The sequence below is a fragment of the Struthio camelus genome, chromosome 1 (assembly GCF_040807025.1).
Source record: "Struthio camelus isolate bStrCam1 chromosome 1, bStrCam1.hap1, whole genome shotgun sequence".
Taxonomy (NCBI): Eukaryota; Metazoa; Chordata; class Aves; order Struthioniformes; family Struthionidae; genus Struthio; species Struthio camelus.
Genome location: NC_090942.1, coordinates 178458646 through 178480896, shown reverse-complemented (window position 1 = coordinate 178480896; position 22251 = coordinate 178458646). Strand labels below are relative to the sequence as shown.

The following is a 22251-nucleotide window of genomic DNA, read 5'->3' as shown; positions in this document are numbered from 1 at the left end:
CACCCGCACCGCGCGGCATGCCCCCTGCCCGCCTTAGAAACAAATAACCCCAATAAAAATTATCCGGGTTTGTAAAGCGCCAGATCCAGGCGGGACTCCTGACGTTTCAGAATAACGACCAGACACTCTGCCCGCTCCGCCGGGTAACGCTGCTTTCCCCCGAGGTGCTCGAGTCACCGCTTCACGCCGCTGTCAGGAACAACCCGGCACGGGTCTCCCCTCAGCCGTCTCCAACGGCCGCCTCGCGCGCGCACCGCCGTCCAGCCCGCCTCGCGCGCCCAACGGCCGCTCCGCGCCGCCCCCCCCGCCCCGCCGCGCCGTGCTGCACCGCCCGTGGCCAGCGCGCCGCGGGGAGGAGCCCGCCGCGCTCCCCATAGGGAGGGCAGCCCGCAGGGCCGGCCCCTTTCCCCGGGCTGGGTGGGGTGCGCGGGCCGGGGGGGGGTGGGGGGGTGGAGAGGGAGGTCGGGGGGTGGGGTAGGGTGAAATAGAGGCGGGCATGTGTCAGAGGATAGATACCCTCGGCCAGGTACAGGCGGCGGCACTGAGGACACCGGAGTGGATGCGCTCGTGGGCCGGGGCTCGCGGGGAGTGAGCGCCGCGCACTTGCCACCCGGAGCCCCGCCGCCGGCCAGTCCCCGCCGTGTCAGGGCGGCGCAGCGAGGGCGGGCAGCGAGTCCGTGCGCACCCGGGCAGCCAGCCTGCCTCATGGCCACCAGGGTGCTGACCATGAGCGCCCGCTTGGGTCCCATGCAGCAGCCCGAGGAGCCGGTGTTCGCCCAGCTCAAGCCCGTGCTGGGCGCCAGGGAGGCAGCGATCTTCCCCGGAGAGGATCTGAAGCAGCAGCCGCCGCCGCCCCAGCAGCAGCACCAACACCCGGGCGGCGGCGGCGGTGGCGGCGGCGGCGGCGGTGGCGGCAGCGCGACCCTGCCGGCGGAGGAGATGGTACAGGTAGGCAGGGACCACCTCCCCCCGCCGCCGCCGCCGCCGCCGCCGCCGCCGCCCCTCTGCCGCGGTGGGGCGCCGCGCGGGCGGCGGCCGCTGCGGAGAGGCGCTGGGTGGGGCCGGGCAGCGAGCAGCGGACCTGAAGTGCGGGGCGGGCGGCGGCGCCGCCGCACGGCGGGACGGGGGGGTCGGGAGGGGGGGGCCGGGGCCGCCGCCGCCCCGCGCGTGTGGCGGGCAGGGGCGCGGCGCCGGGGCCGCCGCCTTCCCGCCGGCGGAGCGCGGCCGGGGCGGGCCGAGGCGGCCCGCGGCGCGGCCGGGGCTGAGGCGGGGCGCGGGCTTCGCCGCCCTCCCGCCCGTCCGCCCGCACAGGGGCCGAGGCGGGGGCGCGGAGGGAGCCGGGCTGCCCCTGCGAGTGTGTTGAAAGCTACAGCTGCTGCTTTTGCACTTGCCCGGCAGCAGAATTAGAGCAACCGCCTGTCTTCCTCGCCCACGCAGAGAGTCATGTTCAGTGTTGGGGGGGGGGGGGGACTTCCCGGGACTTTCTGCCCGTCCCAGAAAACTGCTTGGAAACGGATCCACATGAAAACAGCTGGAAGAGCTAAAAGCAGAAAGCGCCAACCGCAACCTGATTTTAGCACGCGAACGGTTTTAATTTGAGACTTTTTATTTCCAGACCTCGGCTCTTTCGGTGACCATGAGTCGCTGGGGCGGTTTGCCGCGGCCGCTGTCCTTGCGGGGGGGCGGCGGGGGGCCCCTGTGGCCCTCCCCACCCCGGGGGGGCGCCCGGCCGAGGAGCCCGCTCCGAAACGGGGGCCGGGGGCGGCCCGCTCGGGCGGCAGCGCTGCGCGGTAAACGCCCCGCGCGGAGGGCAGCGATCGTTCAGGCGCTGCGTTTCGGTGATACCTGCTCACGGAATAAATAATACTGTCTTCAAAGCAGGCTGCCCCGTGGCTTGTAAACAAGAGCTGGAAAAAGTAGCCTGGCGTGTTCGGGCAGATCGAGATCAAAGGAGAGGGAGCGCTGCTTTGTTTGTTTGTTTTGTTTACCGGTGGTCTTTGAAGAAAGGTCTTAAAATCCACTTTTGGGCAGACTTGCTGTTTGTCAGCTGCTTTCTCTTTTAGGGTGCTAAACGGATTCGGTATGAGCGCGCTCTTTACAGGGCAAGGGGGAATGTAGCATTTGCCCACTGGAGAGTGCATGATAAATGTTTTGCTGATGACTGTACCAGTAATGTATCAGGCTGTAGCCACCCACGGATTCCCTAGCACCACTACACTGAGGGAATGATTTCCCAGTAATTAAAGAGCTCTCCTAGGACTGAGACATGAATAACGACGTTTGTCACGTTATTAACCAATTATACGCTGCACAGACTTTTTTTAAAAGTGTTAGTGTAGTCCCAGACGCACTTTAAGCAAAGGAAAAGCTAATGTAGGCAACCTGTCCTCTTTTTATTCTGTATGATTTATAACTCTACACTTTGGTACCAGTCATATTTATAACTTTCTTTTAAGCATGAAAAATCCTAGAAGTATAACATCACATATATGTGTGTATGTATATATATACATATATATACATACATTGTTTGAAGTATTAGCATTCAAATAGCCAGCTGAGGATGTGGCTTTTGGAGTTAGCATTTCAAAGAGAAATGCATGAAACAGGCAGTAACCTTGTTAGAACAGTGAATTCCAAAGTACAAGATCTGTAGGTGAGTCATGCAGCCTATCGTTTTTGTACGTAGTACTCTCTTGTAGACATACAAGACGAAAAGTTTGTCATAGCTCAGTCTTAACAGTTGTTCTACATTGATGACTCGCACCATCATTTTATCTTGATGTTTTTGATCAGCATGCCAGGTATAAAAGGCAGTTTTTTCGTTAGTGTGAATTGTTTAAAGATTCCTCTATAGGTGACCAGCAGTTGGCTAAACAGTATTGTTTGTTATATTCAAAGTCTCACGTGACTTGAATGCCATCTTGTTTGCTAGCTGATAACGAATCATGTGGATTATCTGTTTTGTTTTTCTAGACGAGATGTGAAATGGAGAAGTATCTGGCACCTCAGCTTCCACCCGTTCCTGTCATCCCTGAACATAAGAAATACAGAAGAGACAGTGCCTCAGTTGTAGACCAGTTTTTCACTGACAGTGAAGGGTTGCCTTACAGCATCAACATGAACGTCTTCCTCCCTGACATTAGTCACCTGAGAACTGGCCTGTACAAATCTCAGCGACCATGTGTGACCCACATCAAGACAGAACCAGTCACTATCTTCAGTCACCAGAGTGAAACTACTGCCCCTACCCCTGCCCCTACTCAGGCCCTTCCTGAATTTACCAGCATCTTCAGCTCTCACCAAACTCCTGATGTGAACAACATTTTTATCAAGCAGGAGCTTCCTACTCCAGATGTTCATCTTTCTGTCACACCCCAGCAAGGCCAGTTATATCAGCTCTTGAGCTCACCGGATTTAGATATGCCCAACACTACTACTCAGGCAGCCGTAATGGACTCCCTTAACAATGTTTCCATGCCGTCAGCCATGGCAGGCCTTAACACACTCTCCTCAGCTGTTCCACAGACTGCAATGAAACAGTTCCAGGGCATTCCCCCGTGTACCTATACAATGCCAAACCAGTTTCTTCAACAGCAGGCCACTTACTTCCCTCCTTCACCCCCAAGCTCAGAGCCTGGAAGTCCAGATAGACAAGCAGAGATGCTACAGAATTTAACCCCTCCTCCATCATACGCCGCAACTATAGCTTCCAAGCTGGCAATTCACAATCAGAATATACCAGCAACTCTGCCAATAACTTCCCAGAATATACAACCAGTCAGATACAACAGAAGAAGTAACCCAGATTTGGAGAAAAGACGTATCCACTACTGTGACTATCCCGGTAAGCAGTCTCTTTCAGAAAAGCATGTAATCCCAGCTGTTGTAATAAAAAAAAAAAAAAAAAAAAGTGTGAATAAGCATAGACTAGGTATAAATGCTTCTCTTCAGCTGTAGTCTACCTGGAGATAACCAATTCCTTTCTTGTTAAAATAGGATTTTTCCTCTTAAATGTCTCATTTTTTGTGATGTTCTACCAGATTCTTTACGTAATGTAATGTACATCTTTTCCTTCATGTCATTTGTTACTCTTTTAAACTCCTAAGCTCGTTTGCCCATGTTACAGAACTTCCATAGGAAGTTCCATAGGGGGGGGGAAAAAAAATTACAGCCTTTTCTGATTTAAATCACTGTGGCTGTCTGCCTCATGCTCTCACTTTCCTAATACCAGTGGTGGACCAGCAACTCACTTTGTGCAAAATGATACAGTTTAGGTCCATCGACACTAAAAGAATCATTTCAGTTCCCGGTAGCTGAGGCCACAGCCGTATCTTCCATGTTATGAACAGGGAATTCAGCTGCCTAGATAAATCCATTAAAGCTGTCTTTGAAAATTGTCTGGGGATAAATTCCCTTAAAGCCTATCCTTTTCTTATACTGAACTGGAAGATAAATCTGATTCTGTCAACCTTTCTTTCAAGTAATATGTGATCCCAGCTGTAAGCTGTTAACACTGTTCTGAACACGTCTAGAAAGTGCTGCACTTAGCTGATCTCTCCCTCTAATAAATGTAATTCATGGATGATATATCATCCATTCAGTGTACAGTATGATAAATGCCTAATGAAAAAGTTATGTACAGTCATGAATAACAATGGTAATATCTTCAGCAAATTCTTTAGGAAATTTTGAAAAATAAAGTCTGAGTTGTAGGGTGGACAACTTACATAACACGTTACTTTATGTGCATTGTAGCAGCTATTGTTCTGTACTACATTAGAAGGTAATGTCTACCAGAAACGTTTTTTTTTCTATGTAAAGCTACATCTCCCTAAGAGCTTTCTATATTAAATTATACTTTTAAATGATTATGCTGCCAGAAGGTTGTAAATTTAAATATTTCCAGATAGTGCCGCAGCACTGGATGAGGAAGTTTAAATGTAATCATCTGAGGCGTTCCTGTTCCAAATACTGATATATTTTTCTTCCTTTTTTTATTTTCTTTTGTTTTAGGCTGCACAAAAGTTTATACAAAGTCCTCTCACTTAAAAGCACACCTGAGAACTCACACTGGTAGGTACTCACTCTCTCAATGTCTCTTGTTCATTAATGAGTTATCTATCTTTTGAAAAAGGAAATGTGTTTGATCTGCCATCTTCTCCCTGGTTTTTACAGAATGATGTGGGTTCAGGCTGGCGGTTCAGTTAAGAAAACTTTCTGGTGTGGTTGATTAAAAAGTAAAATTGCTTTTATTCTTAAGGCAGTTTTCTTAAACCTTTTACAATACAAAATTCAAAATAATTAAGAACAAAACTGGTGAAATATTCACTTTCAATCTAACGTGCTTTAAAGTTAAAAACATTTTTTTTTCCTCCTGCAAATATTGAAATAAGCATAGTAAAAATTATACCATTTTTCAATATTTATCAAAATAAGTAGAATTTTCTGTTTTGGGCTTTCATGTTGACCTATTAGAATTATTTAATCTTAGAATTTTTCAGAAACTCCCGAGATATCTCCAATTGTTTTGTCCATAGTCTTAAATGTGCTTTTTTTTTTTTTTTTTTTTTAAAACAGTAAGTTGTTCAAAACAAAATCATTTCAATTTCTTGTTGGTCAAAGACATTAAAATGGAGAGAATGAAAATGAAAAGTGGTAGTGTGTAACTTTTTTTTTCTTTTGTACCTTGATCAAATTCTACCTGCAGCTATAGTCACAGACCCAGTTCATGGGCCTGCATCAGGCTAAACTCAGGACAGAGCTTTGCTTACACATACATATATGGACCATATATTTGAAGGGCAGCTACTAGAATGGGAACCAGTCTGTTCGAAATTGTAGATCTACTTAGGCAGAAGGAATGAAAAGAGGAGAAGATAAGGGGAGAAATACATAACTCCCCAACAGCATACTTACGAACTATTAGAACAGTTCTTTGCTGGGATCTTAATACAAAATCTGTCATGCTAAATCTTTACAGTAAAAAGCATATGACTTTTTTTGTAAAGAAGTAAAATGAGAAGACTACTATTCTTGTTTTTAAGACTGAGAATGAAGTCAAACTACTTTTATGTGTGAACCTCAATTCTAAGCAATACAAGAGTCGTGTTTCAAGCAATTCACTTATTGAAATAGCCTGTCAGCACTATGGTGGTGCTGTTCAAGTAGTGGGGTGTCACCTAAGTTTAAACGAAAAGTCAAAACAAAACTTAGCAAGAGCTATAATCTAACAAAATGTGTTTCACTATCTCTGTGGAAACAAGTCTTGTGTTCAGCAGCTACTTTGAATGGATCGTTGGGATTATTGTAAAGAAATTGAGTATCTGCAGGCTAAATGTTAATATGGACATTTTGTTTTGATAAATGAAACAATCATCTCTGCTGCAGTCACAGTAAAAATTAAAAGCAACTGTACAAAGATTATTACTTTACATTAGCAGTAGACTGAATAAGAATGCTGTTACAAATGTTTCGTGATCTATATAATCACTCATATCAGCTAGCTTAACAGGAATAGAATATTTTCATGAGGCTCTAAACCTGAATTACATCACCATTACACCTGAATTACACCATTGCTCTTTAATAAATAATGTGTAAGGTAAAGTGGGTGCAATTTCCACTTACACATTTTAGGCAGCAATTAAATGTCAGTTTAAAATATCTTGCTTGCTATTACACAGTGACTGTAGGAAGAGAGGTAAAAACAAAGCTTTACTGTAAGAAAGAATATTATTTCGTCGTCGTTTGAAATCCACACTTTTACTTTTGAAAATCAATTTGTACCTGTTTTCTATCTGGAGTAGTAATGACTGTAAGGTTTATAAAGTAGCTACTTATGTGCACAGAAGTGTGTATCACCTCACTAATGTATATTGCTTAAGGTCAATAATGTTTATTGTTGACTTCACTTTTTTACCTATAGATATTTGACCTTAGAAATGTGACTAAATGTGCAAGGGTCAGAGAAGCTGATGTGTTCATGGAAACAAGAATGTTGTTTTAGATAAAAATCTAGTGAACTTAAGCAAGTCTGTAATACAAAGGGTCTTCTGGGGAGGTGAATGAAGGGATAAACTGTCTAAAGCGTTAACATGCAAGAATGTGAGTCCATATCCTGTTACCTGCATTATTTCAGAGTTTAGTTTAGTTTAACTCTGTTGTATATTCATTTAATACTAGAAGATTTCAAGTGCCGATTAAAATCTTTATCTTGTACAGTTGAAATATGTCTTAATACAAGCAAGAACGCTCACATACCCAGGACCACATAAATCAATTTTAACTGAATGTCAGCATAAATGGACGCAATCCCAGGGAAACCCGTGAAGTTATATTGGGGGCCTAGTTCCTTCAGGAGTGAGCAGGAATTTTACTATCGATCTGAAAAGAGAAGGACTTGATACTGAGGGCTAAATCTGGGTGTGTGTTTTTGTCTGTATACAGTCCGCTCTCTGTGCACCCCGTGCCCCAGAACTATGAATTCATGCAGGTCTCTTGTGCTTTGTGTTCCTAAAAACAAATCATAAAAACAAATAAATAAAGTACTTTTATGAAGCTTTTACCTTCAAAGTCTGAAGCAAGTGTCACGTAATCCATTTTAATAAAGTTGTGTGTGATATTCTTTCAAATCCCTTCAGGGATAGCAGACCTGTTTATCTGGCTAAACCCGTTCTTTAGTAATCATGGACCACTGAAGTTGTTTTCTCCTTATTCTTAGTTTCTTAACAATACCTTTTAAAACTGGCTGCAGTCTCTCTCTCATCCTCACCAGTCCCCGCCCTTCTCAGCAATCTGTCATCTTAAAATAAAAGAGCCTGCAGCAAAGTTTGTCCGCCATTAAAAGTCAAGACAGACGTTATGGTTTTCCTTTTGTATTGGAAAATCTCAGCCTTTATGCAGTATTTATTTAGCAGTCTTTCTTTTCTGAATGGCTTTGACTGAGTTTAATAGATGTTCTTTGAGAACAAACTTAAGGGAAATGTTATTTTGGAAAGATGGAATGTAGGCTGTAGTCTTTTTCCAAATTCAAATATGAACATGTTGTCAGACTTTATAAATCGCATTTGAATAAAACAAAGAAGAAAACAAAATAAGAGAAGGACAAGAGGAAAATGTCCTATACTTCTCTTCTTAGGTGTTTACCTTACACCAAATCAGACGGTGTAAGTTGGTTCTGATTTAATGGAATTATGCCTGGGTCCCATGTTCATGCTTTTCCTGTTGATTTGGAGTTGAAGTCTCAGTAAAGAACTAAGCAAGGTTAATGTATTTGTTCTAGTCCCTGAAGGAGGAGGCATCCATTTCTCTTTCTCTAGAGATTGCTGTAGAGTTTTTAAATTATGAAGGAAATTTTAATTGTGGATAAACTGATAATCCAAAAAATTAACACAAACAACCAACTCGCTGCTGCACAGGTGCAGGACATTTTATATCCATTTCTGTGCAGTTCTGGAGTAGATATACAGGACATTTGGGTAATATCTTAAAACATTTCAGTATGGTATCTTAACTTGGGGCAGGTTATTCCTGAAATAGGTAAACTGATATTCAGTATGCTAAAGTGTCTGTTGGAACATCTTTCAAAATAGATTTAATTTTTTTACCTCTTGTAGCAGGGATTTTCTTTTAAAATAATTTTACCTATTAGTCACGGAACAAGTTTAGTTTCATAACTTGTATTGTGCAACTAGTGTATTTAATGTTTTTTAGTGCATCCGTTGCAGGGTACTCGACACTGAAGTTACCTTAAAGCACAGGCATAACAGCTTTGTGTACAACTTGAAAAACATGTCAAATGTCAGTGCAAAGCAGTTAATTGTGTGCTGTAGAGAAACCTCATTAGCTTCCTTTTGTGACATCTGAATATATACATGTATATCAAGTGATCCTTTAGAAACAGCAATCGTCTAACTCCTGTTATGCTTCTTTATATGTAAAAATTTTGAACTGTTAAAGTGAAGCTTTTATTCATAGGCACCTGGAATATCCTACCTGTAATACTGCAGAAGAGCTGTTGGTTCCAGGTTGTTGGTGTTTTTGTGTTTTTTTTTTGTTGTTTGTTTGTTTTGTTTTATTTCTAGGAACAGCTGCACACTTCAGAATTGTGTGCAGTTTCAAGAGGAAAATTTATCATTGTTTAGAACACATCAGGGCACACACATTGAGGACATTTTACAGCTGCATATTGGTTTTCCGTATACAGAGTCTTTGTACAGGCATGTTCTCTGGTCACATGATGGGTTTGCCATTAATAGTTTCTAACATTAACTGCAGAACTATTTCATCTCTATCTATAGATCTAGTTAGTATTTGGTGATGGGAAGTGGAAGCCGAGATAACTCAAGAGAAATGGCATTTCTCTAAATGAGATGCACTCAAAATACTTCCACCATCTCTAATTATTTCAAATGTTTATGTAGGCATGGGACAGCTGGCTAACTTGTGCAGCTCCTCAAGGTGTTAACATTTTATTTTATTTTAGATCTCTGTCTCAATAGATCCAGAATTAGACTGTGGTGGTCAATCAGAATTAGAACCAGTTGGGGGCAATAGACTTCAGCAGTCTTTAGGACTTTGTGCTTTGGATTTACCGTAGCTGTGTGTGTGTTTGTGTGTGTGTGTGTGTATAAATATATATGTGTATATGAGTGTGTATATGTATATTACAAGTGGTTCCAAATAGGCTTCTCCAGGAATTCGGGATGCCTATTATATGCCTATTGTTCAGCAGGGAAGAGAAGTGGGAGTGGACTCCTAATGGGAAGAAAAGCACCTCACAAAAGCATGTATTGATTCATATAACCCCAGAGGATTAGGGGAAGGGTTTCACTCATGTTATACTAATGGGGAACAGAGGTCCCAAAAGATTCCGCCTTGCTCATGGTTGCAGAATTCTATGTATGTAGCAAACCTGATCCTGGAAAAATCTTTGGAACACGAAAATAGCTATTAAGTAACATTTCCCAAGATTTGGGTTCTTTAACCTGTTAAATGAGTCACTTGCACAGATTCTACTGTAAGGAGATGTCAGTAAATGCCATCATTGATAGACTGGAGTAAGGAAAAATTGAGTAAAGTTAAATAAAATTGTTGAGAAAGTGCATTAAAGTGCAATGTTGTTAGACTGCTGGAGAGTATGCTGGTATCTTTTATTTATGAATTCTGCTAAATCCATTAGTTGCCTGTGTGAGAAATGGAAGTACATTATTTTTCTGTGCAAACCACAGTTTGAGGGGAAAATAATGCGTTTTCAAACCCTTCGTGAATGATTGCAGAACTTTAGATTAATTAATTTGGTCCTTTAGTCATTGCCTAAATGAAACAAGTTTGAATGCGTTGCGCTGCTTTGGATGAAGTCTTAGCGGTATAGGCCTAAGTTTTAATTAAATATTACTTCATGGCAGTGTCTGGTGTTCAGTTTTTATAAAACAGTAATTAAATTCCAAGGTGTCAGATAAGGGGTAGTCTTGTTAGATTTTAGATACATAAAAGCCTGATATTTTCTTTTTGATTAAAAGCCTAGAAAGTCCCTCTAAGCATGGAAGCTTAAAAAACTGTTGTTTCTGTCAATTGCTCCCTGAGAGGATTAAACTTCAGTTCCAGGATATTTGATTCCTGATAAGGAAACTGTTGACCTAAGAGACTGATTTTAAATATAGTTCATTTTGAGACTGCCCTACATACACTCATGTAGTCCAAGATTCACAGCAATTGCCAGTGATTAAAACTTTCCATTATTTGATTAAACATTCCGTATTGTAATTAATTTCTGAGCTTGACTCGGGCAATTGACTGTCCTCCATTTCCACAGAATATATTCTGAGTGGACTGTTGTTTGTTGTTTGTTAGATGACCTGCACCTCCCATTGGTGAAAGATTAGAAACATTTAAGTAATGTCCTAGTTTAGTCTGAGTATCTTGGTAGCAGCATTCCTGTCCTGTCAGACTGCATTATTTATATTCGGTGATCTCTAACAACTCAGATTAAGGACATATTAAAACCTTTAATTTTGGCAAGTGTACAGTGCTTTGCTTTTAGTTCAAGCAGACTTTAACGTATTGCTTTTTGTTTTTTGTGTTCATACAGTAGATGGAAATCTTGAAGTCTACAGTACATGTTTAATAAATTCCATTTTAAGAGCACCTCTTATCTGACTGTACAAGAGCCAGTGTTACTGGTATGAGAGCTAAAGAGCCGTTCTTGCACCACAGGCATAGATGAGGAAATGCGTTCTTTAGGATAGAACTTGTAGACACAGCCATGCACCACAGATGGCATGGATTTCTTATAAATCTACTTTAAAAAAAAATTCCTTTCCTCTTTGTTTGCATATCTCCTTGAAGAGAGACCACCTCTGTTAAGACAGAATGTTATGCCAGAAAGAAAATAAACCATTTCACAAGCCAGTCAAGATTCCCCTGTAATCCTTGAGCTGCATTAGACAACACTTCGCAAAATAAGAGTGCTTCCAGCATTGGTGGGAGCTCTGAGAAGATAATGCCTTCTGCGTGTCTGTAGTCAGAAAGTAAATGATGCATAGCTTTTTGACTGCCCTCTTTGCTTACCAGACAGTCATTTATTTTTTCCTGTTCACACTTTTTTTTAGAAAGAGATCAAATACTACTTAATTTATCAATGATTGGTCATACAAAGTGCAACACTCCATTAGAGGATTCCTCAAAACGCTTTTAAGTTGTGAAATAGTACTTAGTGGTCACTCTCTAGCCAGCACTAGACTAGGCATAGACTTTATTATATCTTTCTAACGTGCAGTGTATGTTATGCATTCGTATCACTGGTGGACCGGATATTCAAGGATTAAATCTATTTCCTCACGCTTACTTCCTCACAAAATAAGCTTGACTTTCTTTGACCTCTTCTGTGCTCTTGGCTGTTTAATCCATCCCCGTCTTGGACAACATAAGAGTTCCAGTGCACCGAACAGCTTTTGAACAGCTGAGGGGCTCATTATTTTGAAATTTCAGCTTTTCATTCTTTTTCTAAAAAGAAGTCCTAAAAAAGGCAAAAAACCAAACTTTTAAATAATGAGTACAATGCTTAGTCAAGGACAGAATGGAGGTCTAATGTAAGGTAAACTTTCGGGGCTAAAAGCTTCTTTTGAACGAGTTAGACATATACCCAAGCAACTACTTTCACTTCCAGTCAATCTGGAAGGGATTGGAATTTAAAACTGTGATGCTATAACCTAGAGGAAAGCTATTTCAGGCAAACTAAAACAGGGACAAAACATCTAATTTGTTGTTACTTTTTTCAAAACTTTGAGATTATAACAGGGCAGAGACCTAAGACAACTGATTTTAAGATGTGAAAAACTTGAAAACGAATACACTGAAAAGTTTTAGAGACCATAAATCTTTCTAATAATCTGTTTTAAAACTGAACATACCATAGATAACTACTGCTAAGATTGCTATAGTGCAGTAACTTCTGCTTTTCCTCCCACTTTTTATCACACCTAACTGAACTTTTTTTTTTTTTTTTTAAGGCCAAACGCTTGCCACTAGGGAAATAATTCCAAAGAAGCAAACTGTTTAATGTCAGTGTATTGATTGTTTTGAAAATTTCCCCAGAACCCAAGCTGTCATGCTAGCCTGCTGCTTGGACTACAGCTACTTATAAGCTAGACTTTCTTTAAGACTAGCTTTCTGGTATTGTCAGGCTAGCTCCTGAGAGTGCAGATAGCAGACAGTGATACGGCAAAGAGCAAACTAAAATGTATTGTCTTCGTTAGTGGAGCAAAAATGGCATGCATGATTCTGTACCAAACTTCACAATGGACTCTTTCCGCACCCCCTTCTCCAACGTCAGGTGAAAAGACGTTGCGTGTTTTTTTTTTTTTTTTTTGTCTACTAGTCTATCATATCTGACACTAGCCTTGAAATGTGGGTCCTTGGGTGAAATTTGAGTCTCTTTTAAAGTCACTCTGTAGTCATCACACGTGTAGTGTGAGACCTTTGGAACATTTCCGGCATTCCTATAAATTTCCGTTTAAGAAGGGCCTGCGTACTTTACTCACAGTTGCAAATGCTTAAACAGTTCTCTTATTTTTTTTAAAGTACGTAGCATTAGGTTGTTTGCACATAATGAACACAGGTAATATTGAAATGATGGAAAGAATGAGGGAGAACCCATTTACTTTTATACTCTTACGAGCTAAAATCAAGACATCTTTTTGGAGTCTGAAAACTGTGCTTTTCTTTCTCAAAGAAGCTCCAAACTCACAGCTCTGATAGAAATTAAGAGAACTTGCAGGTGTTGGCAGTAACCCGATTTTATAATAGGCATGTTTGAATTTCTGCATATGAATACAATTGAATACTTTAGGTTTGAAAATCTGGCCCTCACTGTTTGCAGCTTTATACTTAAAGGAGTCTATTCTAGTAGTCAATTGCAGAAATAAAATCATAGCACTCTTTGGTGAAGTAAGGAAGCTTGTTTTCCTATTATCTGTGAAATACATCACTAATCTGGAGGTTTTTAAGGACTGTTTTTCTGTGAACAGAACTTTAAATAGAAATATTTTCTCAAACAAGGCCTACGGTTAAAGCAAGCAGATGTTTTCGAAGTGGCCATCAGCCACCGCATTGGTGGCTGAGTACCTTATCTAGATGACTATGGCAATGACTGCCAGAGGATAAAATTAATATTAGGAAGACAATCGGCGTATTTTTAAACTATTCGATCCCACGAAGATAAACTTAATTGAGAAGAGCCAAAACTGTGCGGCTCACTGGTCCAAATAATTCCTTTGTGGTAGCAGTAAGGATCCCAAACCTTGCAATCTGCCTTGAGAGCCAAAGTTTATCTATTGAAGTGACTAATTAGGTTAGCACGTTACATGGCACTTTTCTTACAGACGTCCAGACATCTTTTTGACATCCTATCAATCTTACAGCATTATTATTTCTTTAAGAGACAAACGAATTACAAGAAAAAATAGTCTCCTTTCAGGTTAGATTCCTTATCTCATGCTAGGTGCTTTCTGTAAAAGAGATTCCAAACTCAACATTAGTGCTTAAGACTTCTGTGCTCAAGTACAAACCTGTTTCTCATGCTCTCCAAATGTATTTTTTTTTAACTGGAGAATGGAAACATATTAGCAGCTCAAGAACTTTAAATGCGTTTTGTGATCTATAAGCCTAGCAAAATATTTTAAATCAGTGATATTGGAAGGAGGTTATGCAAAAATCCAATTAAACTTATGAAATCCCTATCCTGTTGAAGTATAATTTAAAGGAAAGCAGTTCTGTTTCCCAGAAGTGCTGTGTATAATATTTCTGGCTTGGGAAGAAAGGGTTGGAGTGTGCTATTTGGCTAGAAATCGGTACCAGCTTCCTCCATGGTGTTTTACTTGAACAGTGTTGACATTCTAACAAATCCCGTGGAAGCTCCCCTGAAGTGGAGGAGTTAGCTGTTTTTTTGCTTTTACAGTGAAATATCTGTTTGATACAGTGATCATGTTCCAGTAACTGAGCTACACTGCATTTGTATTTGATGACCAATGGCATTCTTGGTTTAACACCCTATAGAAGTTCTAAATTGCTGGAGGAAACCCAAATATTTCTGAAACTTTGCAGCTACTGTATTTCACACAATCATTAAAGTAAACAAATCTTACATTACTGTGTAGCCAATGAAAATAGTGGATAAAGGGTGTAGTGTCCCTTGTTGTGTGTACTTTTTTAAATAAATCCTCAACCCCACATTTCCCAGTGCTTTAAAGTCAGCATATCAAAGAAGTAGAATCACTTAAAAAAGAAAAAAAGTAACATGAGGTTTTTTTTTTTTTTTCCCTTGCCACAGGAACTTAGACCAAATTCTTATTTCTGCTAAAAGACAAAAAGCATGTATATGGATTGAGAGAGAGAAAATACTACCGGCTAGTTGTTCTTCTGCTTTCTTTAAAGGAGTGAAAATAATCTCCACCTTCTTTTTCTTGCCCCCCTTCCTCCTTACCCGAAAGGAAAACATTTGAAATTGATTCAGTTCTTAAATAGAACTTTCCAACGGAAACTAGCATTACAAACATAGATATTCAGTATTTTACCCCAAGGATTTATTCAAAATAATCTGGGCCTCTATATTGGCGCTAAAAATACATTTTCCAGTTCTCACTGTTAGCCAAAGCAGGGGTTAAAAGCAGCATTCTGGCTTTAATTTCTCGCACATAAAAGTAACACTGTTAAAACAATCTGTGTAAGGCACTGACTTGTTCCACCCCATGCATCCCCTGAACACTGTTCGGTTTAGCTCAGGTCTGCAGAAGTCAGCCAGAAAGGAGAGCCAGTGCTTTTCTGCATGTTCCAGTGTCACACTGCATAGCTTTTCCAGTGAGTATTGTCTGTGAAGATATATAATTGTGGCAGTGACATGAGATGAGATGACAGATAAAGTGGGATAAGCTACTGCAGTTTCCAGATATGTCTCTGGAAACCTGCGTCCCCCAGAGTTTGATGGAGGTCTTGACATTGAACTCAACAGGGTTTGAACTTTACATTACCTTAGAAGCTTTTGTATCCAACAAGCCACACAATTCACTGCTTGTCGTTGACTAGTGGTAGTTCATATACTGTCAGACTTCATGTTGCACAGTGCTGCTACTCACAGAATAAATTTAGAATGGGAGGACAGCAGTTTTGTTTGGACTTAAACAGGGTCAGGTATTATCTGTGAAGGACAATTTTTGAGATAATTTTTTTCAATACGGTGTGGTGCAAGTCTTGATGAAATTAAAAATACATCATACCTCCAAGCATCAAGTTTAGAAACTGTGAGATTTAAATCTCATGGGCTCCATTCTGGTCTGTTTCACTCTGCTCATTCCTAGTCTTTCTTTCGGTTGATGTTATTTGTCTACCCTCTTCACCATTCCTCTCATTCCTTTGTCTAATGCTGCAAAATTATTAAACAAGTATTTGGAGTATACAGAAACCTCCCTATGTATTTGCTCTCTTTGGGCAGTTAGGATGGGGAGGATCACAAGACTGAATGTTAACCATTGCACATTATATGGCAGTTATAAGTGAAAGGTCTTCAAGGTAGGCAAGAAGCTTTAGTAGATTCATTTTAATGAGACTACTCTGCATTTAGGTTTAAAAATTAATTCTAAACAAGATAAAAACATTTGATTAAAAGAGTTTAGCGCCAATATGGATAGGGGGGATAGGGAAAGAGGGGAAAGATGGCAGAAAAAGAAAGACATACCCTGGCTTTAAGTTAGATGTTTTGAATGCGAGAGTAACACTTTTGTGCAACTTGCGCGTGTGTTTTAACATAAAACATTTTCAGATCTCTGTAGTGCCATATGTATTGATCAGCAATGCAGTCTTCTACGGACGTCATTGTACCTAGACCCGATATCGATACGTTAAGGATGACAAAAGATCCTCTACTGAATAAAGATCTTTCTCACATGTCATTCTGCCATCAAGACCAAATGTGCTATCTCAACTGGCTTCTCTTGGATTAGAAAAGCTTTATGAAATCTTTATATTAACCTACAGTATGTTTTGTGCGGAGCAAAAAAAAAAAAAATCACATATGGTTGATCCATCTTCAACCATTATCAAGCAGAATAAATTCAACTATGACAGAAATTTGTAACAAATTGTCATCTGATTTGATCATACATCAAATAACTTTGGACTCCGTGACAGGTGATTCCGGGTCCTAAGTTTGTTTTTCCTAAAGGGTAATGTTTCCACTGTGATGTCAATAAATCCTGGTTGCTAGATATGCAGAGAGGTGGTTGTTTGTGTGATTATATGTTTTCCTTGTGGAAATCTCAGTCCAGTTGTGAATGTGCTGCCAATACGAAGCCACTTCCCTATTGTTTAGTAGTGGATGGAAGGTTACTAGTTAGCTCATCAGCAAAGCGGTAGAAACTCACATACAAAGCCAGTTTCATAATTACAGTTAAATGATAATTTGGAGTCCCTGAAGGACTTTACTGAAGGTTCTCAAATGGTGTTCTGTGTGTAGCCGGTGGAGAACAAACAATCTGATTGCAGGGTACTGGTTTCTGTTTTTTTCTGCCCTCCTCCCCCCTGATGCTAATCTGATGATAAAAAGGGGAAAGTATTAGCTATTCCAATGTGCTATAGGATTGAGACTGAGGGTAAAGGTCTGTGACCAAATGGAGAGGGAGGAGATTTGTAAGGCATGTTGGAAAGAATTTCTAGTAAGCTCAACTTTGACTTGATTCTGCTGCAGATAAAGCCACTGCTGAGTGCTTTGCTAAGTTCACTTTCTTTCTCTTTTTAACTAAATGGGTCAAATTAATAAACAGCGTATAGATAGCAATGGCATATCCCAATTTAAAGATCTTTTTGTCAGCCGGCGTCAACTAATTGCCAATAAATAGGTCATTTACCCTCTTTACGTGTATGGAGTTTGTTTTTAGTGTGACATCATGTCCACACCAGCTCCTGAGCAGGTGTATGTACACATGTAAAGGTCTGTTTTCACACAGAAGTCATCTTGACTTTGTGGCTTCATGTTTCTTCCCTTTCAACGAACAAATCTTTAAATTATAGACGTGCTTAAAATAACTCATTTACAGTTCTAAAATGGATGAATGCAAATATTTTAGGTGCTTGTGTCAAAGCATTCAAGTCTAGCTGAATACTTTAAAGTTGTATTCAGTGCTTTCTTAAAGTAGCAGGTTTTCAGAAATGCCGTGCTCCCCTTATGTCAGTATAGACTAAGGCAAACAGCAAACACTTGGCACCTCTAAAAATATGGCTATTTAAGCACCTAATTGTAGACATTCAATTCTGAAAACTAGGGCTTCGGACTTTTAGATGCTTTCTTCTATGTATAGCTAGCCCACACCAGAATACCACAAGATTTTATTGCCCTGACATTTTTGAAAATATTATCCCAGTTGTATTTGTCCCCCAGTGTGCCATTTTATTTACACATCAGAAGCTCTTAAACAGATCTATACACTATAAAGAATCTTAATAGTACACTTTCTTCCTATTTCAAATTTACTCTTGAAAAGGTTCTATATATCTTAATTTACCAGTTTTTAAAAGGTGAAAGCATAAGTTACAAACTAGTCTGGATTGTTGTTGAAGACTGCTTTCTTCTCAACTCCCTTTCATAGTGAGATGAATATAATGGAATGTATTTCAGTCTCATGTACTTTTCTTTTTTTACCTCTGTGAGAATCCGTATCATAGCTATCTTTGATTTGGATAAGTAATCGGTTTATGTTTGAAAGTGTCTTGTATTACCACAGATTGGAGAACAAAATTCTCTGAAAAAGCAAAGAGGGAACAGGCCTATTAAGTACAGCTGTGAATAATTAGGAAATGTGAACTCCTGTTGGGTTGTTTTTTCCTTTTTAAACTGAACAAAGCAATGTAATGCAGTGTGATCTCACATCAGTTTTATTCTGGAAAGTGACAGCTGATAGTCTTAATTTCTCTGTGTTCTGTATGTTTCAGGTGAAAAACCATACAAATGCACATGGGAAGGCTGTGACTGGAGATTTGCTCGTTCAGATGAATTAACGCGCCACTACAGGAAGCATACAGGGGCAAAACCCTTCCAGTGTGCTGTGTGCAATCGCAGCTTCTCTCGCTCTGACCACCTGGCTCTCCATATGAAGAGACATCAGAACTAAAGCTGGACTTGTCATTGAGGCAGTTTTGTATCTATGCAATTTCCTATTGACTCTCAACACACAACTAAAATTAGTTTAATTTTTGACTATGGATTATCCATTTAAAATAAATCTCAAAAGAAACTGGAAATGTATATTTTGTATATTTATGCAGAGAAAGGGAAGACACTGTATTACAATACCAGAGTGTTCAGTTGTTTGTTTGCTCTCATGGTGTATATGGCTTTAGTCAGCAGGTTTCATCTCTTTACAAGTATTATGTCTTGACACATTGCAGCATCCTACATTTTTTTCTCTTGCGGTGTTTTGACCAAAGCACTGTCATTATTGTGACAATGTTTAGTAAATGAGTTAATGAGAGGCTGCAGGTGAATGAACGCAGTGGAAAAGCCATGAATTGTAACCCGTCAGGTTTTTACTGGACGTATTTAGTACTTGCGGTTTTTTTTAAATGTTAAGTCGTTCTGTGGAGATAAAATGCATAGAAAAATTCATAAGCAGCCATAGAACAAAACATTTTGTTCTCTATGTTGCATGTTTGCTATGACAAAGATTTTGTAAATAAGCAGATCAGCTTTTTAGGTTTAATACAAAGTTTTCTAAAAATCATCTGAAAAAAGCAGTTGTTTTACATTTGATAACACGGCACATTTACAAATAAATTTATTTAAATACCTCTCAAAACAGTACCAACTTAGCTTTATTTTTCTTAAGAAAAATGAGCTAAGCATTCAGATGTTTTGTACCTGTTAACATAAACGGTGTGCACTGAATATTCAAAGCAGGATTTTGTTTTCAAATTGCTTAAAAAAACAAAACATTTAGAATGAACTGTAAAGTAAACGTTGGAAGCTTAAATAATGGGGATAGTTACAATATTCACAATGTTAAACCTCTTACTATAAGCTAAACTTAGTATCACTTTAAAAAGAAGGATTTAGGATGCAATTTTCATATACGGACATGTTAAGCTGGTTCAGCACCAGTATGAGCTAGTTTCATGTGGATATTGCATGTAATTTACTAGAAGGTAAAAGATACAGTAATTTTATTTAATATTACAGTGCAGTTTAGTTAATCCACTGTTCAGATTGACACAGGGCAAAATGTACTGCTGACATAAGTAGCTGAAACTCCGCTGAACTCATTGAAGTGGTGCCCTTTTATGCTAGCGATGATTTTGATCCACAGTGTTCCACTTCAAAATAGTAATTGAAGGGCCAAAGATGAGGTTATACTGTGTAGGACTTGGCCAGGCAACAGGAGAAAACCAAACAAACCTAGTAAGTGTCTGGAGTTCCTAAGCCGTAATATTAAGCTGTCAACCAAAGGGTAGATTAACAATCAAAATACCAAAAAAGGGGTCTTGCAGGAAAACCTAGCTTTGTTAAAACTATTGTTTGTCTTTATTTATTTGTGGTATACAATAGACTCTTTTTTTAAGACAATTTTACATATACTTGATAAATTATAGTTTTGTTTGTTATAGTTAGTAATGTTGCTCTTAATGTAAATAGTTGACAAATGATGTAAATAATTTTGTAAGGCTTCAAATGTTTATACATGGAAACACATGCATAAATTGGTTACTGTTTTGCTTCTTTTGCCTCCCCCTACCTTATTTTTGTATTGTGGTATTTCCTATGCAAATGATGGAGCAAACAGCTGTATAGTTGTAGAATGTTTTGAGAGAGAATGAAATGGTTTATATATAAAAGACTTTTTTTTTTTTGCAAAATAAAACAAAGTGCCTAATGTGTGTGTGTGCTCTCTGTGGCTCTTGACAATGTATGTTTTTGTATTATGAGCTGGAAATCATAGCAATATTAAGCTAAGAATGTATGCTCTTCATAGCAGGAGTTGCCTCCTTGGAAAGTACCTAGCACTTCTGCATCCTGCCCTGATGGAAATAATAAATGCAAAGTGGTAGGTATTACTTTATGGTGCTTTTCTGCCATCAGAACATTAAACGAAGTATGTGGTAATCTGGAAACGATTGCAATAGGCCATCCACAGTAGTGCAATAGTAAATAAAAGATACATGGGGTGCATACAAGAATTGCACAAGCTCTCTCCCACCTTCAAAGTGGATAAAAGCTATTTGCACCTAACTACACTGTTGCCCAGCAGAATTTCCCCCTCACCCAAAACATTTCTCTGTCAAGTCCTATTAAAACAAAAAGGTCCTGTAGAAGCAGTGTACAGTGCCCTGCACAGCATTTCAGCATTCATCCCTCAGAAGACAGAAGTATAGTTCAATTTAAAAATTCAAGCTAGTATGTACTCTCAGATCTGGGCTTACATCTGTGTCCTCACCCTTTCCTCCAAGCTTAAAGAGAGCAGGCACACAGTTTTTTTTTTTTTTAAAATAAAGTTACAACCAATGAACATTTCATTTTAATTCTCATTTGCTACTTCAACTTATGAACAAATTTTAAAAAATCAACTGCCAATTTATTCTAAATTTTCGCAAATGTAAAAATGTAAACTCTGTCTCCTGAATCCTTTCATAAATTTTTCAGTACCTTCATTATGCTTTTTTAATTGATTTTTCTATCTTAATTATGCCCTTCCACATCACATAAAACCGGTTCCACACATCATCTACTCACTCCTTTCAGAAAGTACCTAAGATAACGTTAATAAAGTCAACAAAGTCCTAGTTAATTACCAAGAAAATTTGCCTGCATCTAACTTAACTCTGTACAACCACAGACAGAGATGTTTTGGAGAATGTGGAATAATAATTCCTAAAAGCATTACTATAGCATTATCCCCCTTTTGATTCAGCAGTTAGGAAAAGTGCAGTTCTTTGGAGTGTTTCTGTGAGGAAGGGAAATTGCTAAAGAATTCAGTAACCATTTATGTGCTGTCATTGTAAAAGAGGGTTACCAGAGCTTATTTTCCTGAATGCAGGATAAAGTTATTAACAGCAGTGTGCCAGGGTGTTCAGAGGGCTAAGACTGTTTCGCTCAGCCCCCAATGACTCATTGGGTTTGGGATGGGACTAGTGGTAGCTTTAGTAGCTGGTTTTGGTCCTTTGCAGTGAATCTTCTCTCACCCTGTGTTTTGTCTTAAGTTTGTTGATGAAGTCGGTTCTAGTTTCTGTTTCCCATTTTTTTCACAATGAGAAGCCATTGATTGCATGGTTCGGCCTCCTGCGTTGCCTCATACTTGCTTTAGATGTTTCTGTTGCGCAGCTACTTGGTTGCATAAGCCCGCCTAATGGCTTCTTCATATTAATCCTGAATGAAAGGCCATAATTAGACCCATCTACTTCAGCAGCATGTAACCTAATATAAACAGAAATGCACACGGTAGACCTATGTACGTTATAAAACTAAAGACAGAGAAGCTTTCTCTACTGACAAGTGCAGGGTATTAATGCAACAGTCCAACGTCATGGCTTATCTGAAAATCTGCAAGAAAAAGTAGTGTCACCATAGATGACGCATGGTTCATTTAAACCGCTGAATGCAAAATTCCCCAGGATACTGAGGCAACTCTCAAATTCTCATTCAGCACTCAAATTATCATTCCACGTGAAGAGGGAATATCCAGTTGGTGAACTGGCTTTTCTAGTGACCATGAA

The 22251-nt window shown here is 39.9% G+C and overlaps 1 protein-coding gene across 1 annotated transcript; it reads left to right on the top strand.

The window, feature by feature from the left end:
* The first annotated feature begins 428 nt into the window (after positions 1-428).
* On the top strand, positions 429-20594 carry KLF5 (KLF transcription factor 5). Its single transcript, XM_068929650.1, has 4 exons — positions 429-948; positions 2977-3847; positions 5017-5076; positions 18481-20594. Exons 1-4 carry the CDS (start codon positions 706-708, stop codon positions 18657-18659), a joined length of 1353 nt encoding a protein of 450 aa, XP_068785751.1. The 5' UTR covers positions 429-705; the 3' UTR covers positions 18660-20594.
* Positions 20595-22251: the final 1657 nt, after the last annotated feature.